Here is a 5543-nt window from a genome sequence, read left to right on the forward strand (position 1 = left end):
CCAAGTTCACTATTCATCTTTTAACACAACTTCAATATATATATATATATATATATATATATATATATATATATATATATATATATATATATATAAAATTTAAACAGACTTAATGTGAATTATATATGATATTAATGCATAAAATCAGACATTTTGTTGAAAAACGTTGACATAAAACATTCAAAATGAACATAAGGATATATTTCTTTCAAAAAATGAAAAAAGTAAAATAAAAAAATAACTCTAAAATTTGAAGGTCAAATTCGAATTATAAACAATAGTTCGGAATTAGGCATTCCAAAAAAATAATTATTTTCCAAAAACCGAAAAAAATTATTCCTTCCATCCCAAAATTATTGTTCATGTTTAATTTTTGATGTCTTTCCATATCAACTTTGACCATATATATATTTATTTGTGTTATATAATTTTTGATGAAATTTGCACTAATGAAAGTACATTTAAACACAATCTATTTATATATCTTGCATAAAGAATTATATAACAAAAAATAAATTATTTGAAGTTAATTAAAAAAAAAAAATTTAAAAAGTCAAACATAAACAATAATTTTGAAACGGAAAAAATATTATTTTCTTTAAAAAACTCTTCGGCTACTTTATAAAAAGATAAGAAATAATGTTTATCATGAATAATAAACTCGACGATGGATCATATTTATTGGGCCCCACTAAGTTTGATTAGGCTGCACTTTGGATGCGATTCCAACTAGAAAGGTGTAATATATTATACGCAAATTATAATTATATTTACATTAACCTTAATTAGAAATTACACGTACGAGGAATGAGACACATGAGTATCACGTGAGGTAAGATACTTTGTATACATAATACATTCCACGCAAATAATGTTGTTTGTGATATAATCGTTGTTTGTATGAGAGTCATTAGTGATTTTATTTAATTATAATACTATTTTTTTCGTAATATTATATTTCATCTCATTTAACAAAGTATTCAGTCATTTATGGAATTATGGTTATTTTATAGGGAAATAAAAACACAATCATTTGTTTTATAGTATTTAGAAAAACGTTTATATTTTTTTATGTATAAAAAAAACTCTTATATTTTCAATTATCTTTCACACTAATCCAAATATTTGGTTTTTTTTAAGAAAATACCAGTTGTTTTGTGACATAACATTTATCTTCTTCATTTTTAGGCTAACATGGAAACAAAAATATCTTATTTAAGACAGTAAATGAGAAATATATCATTTACTTAAACAAAAATAAATGACATGGTTTATTTTTCCATGTCAACCTAAAAACGAATAAGATAAATATTATGTTACAAAACAACCGGTAACTTATTAAAAAGAAAAATGAATATTTGGATGAATATGAAAAGGTAATTGAAAATGTGTGAATTTTATATATATATATATATATATATATATATATATATATATATATATATATATATATATATATATATATATATATATATATATATATATAAAGTATAATAAACAAAAATATGATAATTTTTCTAAATGTTGATACATAAATGATTATATATATATATATATATATATATATATATATATATATATATAAAAAGTATAATAAACAAAAATATGATAATTTTTCTAAATGTTGATACATAAATGATTATATATATATATATATATATATATATATATATATATATATATATATATATATATATATATATATATATATATATATATTACATATTTTAACTTATTTTATACTAAGTTTTTTTATCCATACAAAAATCTTTAACCGAGCAAATAATATCCGTAGCCCATAAGTTGTAAACTTGTAATGTCGGCAAACCAACAACGGTGGCCCCATGTGGCCATGATGGGGTAGTGTAAGTGACCGTTATATAAGTCGTAGTTTAAAAATAATTTTAAATGTTCATTTTGTAATTTGAAAAGGATAAAAAAACATTATTTTATTCAACAACACTGATTAATTGTAAAAATCTTTTGACTTTATCTATGACTATGTATAACAATAATTATCAATGTTGTTAAATGTTTAGCTGTCATTTTGTTTTCATTGCAACCGACTAGCAACAACTAACTCTCAATAAGTTGTTTTTTTTTTTTTTTTTTTTTTTTTTTTTTTTTTTTTTTTTTTTTGTTAAAAAGAAGTTCAATCCGTCTCTGGAACGAAGTTACATAGTTATTTCACCAACTTGTTACTCTAAATTAAGATTTTTTTAAAATGCCTAACACATGTCCGGTAATCTTATTTTTATATTTTGTCCTCCATAAAATTTGAACTTTCAAATTATTGATTGATAGGAATCTTTTCAATACAGTATATGTACCTTTGTTGGTTCACATTACTTTAAATTTAAGTTGTTACTTATAACATTAGCATAACTTTATCTCAAGCAATGGGGGGTTGAATTTGTGTTTGTTTTTAGGACAAAACGGGTTTTGAATCTTGAAATGCTTAGTACAGGTCAAACATAAATTTAATTAGGTAAAAAAAAATATTTATCGAATGGCATTTCTATAAAAAAAAACAAATATATATATATATATATATATATATATATATATATATATATATATATATATATATATATATATATATATATATATATATATATATATATATATATATATATATATATATAGAATAGAAAAAAATAACTATTTAAAAAATAAATCATGGAAGAAATATCTAATTAAAAATGGACAAATTTAAGAAACACTATAAAAAATGATAATTTGATTTTTCTTATAACTTAAATCATTATTTTCTTGATAAAATCAGCTACCAAAATGCATATATTTGTAATATTTTTCGACCAGTATATGAAAAGTCTTATGATGATACCAATCGCACACAAGCATATCGTATTAGATTGTTTTGGACTATTTCGTGGGAAGATGTTTTGAAATGCACTATTTTGAATTAGATTTGTTTTCAACTGGATTGTGCTTATGTAAACATCTATATCTTGCAAAATGATTTTAACAGATAAAATAAATCATGACTTACATAAAGATAAATAAATTTAAATGATTTTTCAGGTGAAACACTGATCTATGGGTTTTACTGAAATTTGTTACTTTTTTTTTTTTTTTTTTTTTTTTTTTTTTTTTTTTTAAATTATATTTTATCATAAATTAGCCGCCTATACACGTTTACAGTCCACACACACCGTGGATGGATCTCGTCTAGAACCCTCCATTTCCGACGTCTGTCTCTTCCCATTCTCTCTCACTAATCGCTGTGCATCCGTACTTCACAAGTAAACCTTTAAGCAAACAAACAAGCTACTTGCTTTACCAATCTGGCTACAATCATGGACTTTCTAGCAATTTCCATGGCGATTCTCTTAGCTATGGCTGGTTATTCAAGTAAGATTTTCATTCTTCTTGCATCTTCTCATATGGGTTTTTGGTTTTTCACCTTTTTCTTATTTTGGATTCGAGTAGATTTCCTTTTCGAGCCTTCGTTTTAGCAACACTTTTAATGTCTGTATTTTTGGGGTTTTCTACAAGAAAAATCAGGCGTAGCTTGTTGTTATGTTAACGGGATTTCTCTGTTTTTCTTTCCTTTAATCAAATGACTATCTATCTTTCTTCTGTTGCAATTTTCTCAAATGGGGTTCTCTTAGATTTTGTCATTCAGCTTTAGTTTTCATTTATATGTCTATGTCGCTTGGATTTTCTTCCCAAAAGTTAGAAACTACAGATTATTACGTATGCAACAAGATTTTTCCTTCCTTTATCTCTAATGGAGTATCTGTTCGTTTTCCTTTTTAGCTTTTCGTCGATTGGAATGTTGTTACATTTCGTTTTGGATCCCCATTTGTTTTTTTTTTCTTTAAAACGACAAGTACGACTTCAAGATTTCTCTATTTGGTTTCCTTCCTTCAAATCTTTTTCTGTCGATTGGATTCCTGTTAGATTTACATTTTGAGCCCTAATTTGATCCATTTCCTGTGTATTTTTCTTTTACAAAACAGATGCAGCTTATTGTGTATGCAACACTGCACTGAGTAACGACGTTCTTCAAAAGAACATTGATTATGCTTGTGGACATGGCGCCGACTGTGCTCAAATCGCTCAAAATGGGGCTTGTGCTAACCCTAATACAGTCAAGGATCATTGCAATTTCGCTGTTAATAGTTATTATCAAAAGAAAGGTCAAGTTCTAGGAAGCTGTGATTTCTCAGGCACGGCTACTGTTAGCCAAACACCCCCATCTGGTGAGTCTCATGTGAAGTTACGATCTTACCCTCTCAACATTTATGTATTCTCATTTGTGTTGTGTTTCTTGATTATTTACAGGTGCAAATTCTGCTTGTTATTCTGGGAACCCTAGGTATAATATCTTTCCATCTTAATTGGATCTTGTTTTCTTGATTAAATGCTACACAGATCTGATTTTTAATATCTTTTATACTATTTTGAACTAATTAAGTAAACAAAGTTAAACCCTTTTTTTGCAATGGCCAAATTCATAGCTAGGATTTAATCACTTGTACCTTATGCATTCGGGTTAAAATCTTTTTGACAATTAGGGTTTGATAGATCCATAATCATAACCTAACAGAAATAACTGTTTGGTCAATACAGCATTGACTTTGCGATCTAATTAGCATGTTGACATACAGCATTCGTAGAATGTTTCTTGATATGTATTGTTACTATATATGCTCAACATTAAGTGCTACTAGGTCAACTACTTATTCCCCTTTGTATAAAAAATTATAATTTTACATAGTTTAAGTCATAAATAAGCTGTTCTTCAGTGCTTCTTTCAGTTAAGACTTAAGATATATTCTTAAAATTTAAACCATTGTATATGATTTTGTTCAAAGTTGATCAATTTATCAAAGTGCATGCTTATTTGTCTTTTCTTCTTTTTCTTGAAAGAAGATGGTTTATCTGTAATGACTAAAGATTATGGTCTTGAAAGCTATTAATTGTTTTCTTTTGGTTTTTAACATTGCAGCACTTCAACTCCAACACCACCAGCAACCGGAACCGGAACCCCGACCCCAGGAACCGGAACCCCAACACCCGGAAGCGGAACCGGAAGTGGAACCCCGACACCAGGAACTGGAACTGGAACTCCAGGGACAGCGACCGGAACCGGAACCGGAACTGGAACTCCAGGTACCGGGACCGGGACCGGAACCGGAACTCCAGGGACCGGAACGGGAACGGGAACTGGAACTGGAACTGGGGGTGGCACAATGCCTGGAATCAATGTGAATCCACAGAGTGGACTTGGGCCAACAGGAACAAATGGGTTTGACAACAGTGGTTGTGTGTCTATTTACCAAATTACTAACATTTTCATGCCAATTATTTCGGTTGTTGGGTTGATTTGGTTCAAGTTGATTTAAAGAGGGTTAGGTATGAAATATGATATGTGTGGATGAGATTTTGTGGTGTAAAGCGGGTTGTTAATTTATCGTTTGTATTAAATCATATGGATTTCCTTTTATAGTATGACAAAGATGTTATCTTTTTGCCTTTTTAATATGACAAACATGGGAAATAAATTCCATTCA

General features: G+C 27.7%; 1 protein-coding gene across 1 annotated transcript; it reads left to right on the forward strand.

Annotated features, from left to right (window-relative positions):
• Nucleotides 1–3163: 3163 nt before the first annotated feature.
• On the forward strand, nucleotides 3164–5543 carry LOC111879124 (PLASMODESMATA CALLOSE-BINDING PROTEIN 4). The gene is made up of 4 exons (XM_023875600.3): nucleotides 3164–3375; nucleotides 3987–4229; nucleotides 4312–4345; nucleotides 4979–5543. The coding sequence occupies exons 1-4, from the start codon at nucleotides 3321–3323 to the stop codon at nucleotides 5373–5375; spliced, it is 729 nt and encodes a 242-aa protein (XP_023731368.1). The 5' UTR covers nucleotides 3164–3320; the 3' UTR covers nucleotides 5376–5543.

This window comes from Lactuca sativa, chromosome 3 (assembly GCF_002870075.4).
Source record: "Lactuca sativa cultivar Salinas chromosome 3, Lsat_Salinas_v11, whole genome shotgun sequence".
NCBI classification, from domain to species: domain Eukaryota; kingdom Viridiplantae; phylum Streptophyta; class Magnoliopsida; order Asterales; family Asteraceae; genus Lactuca; species Lactuca sativa.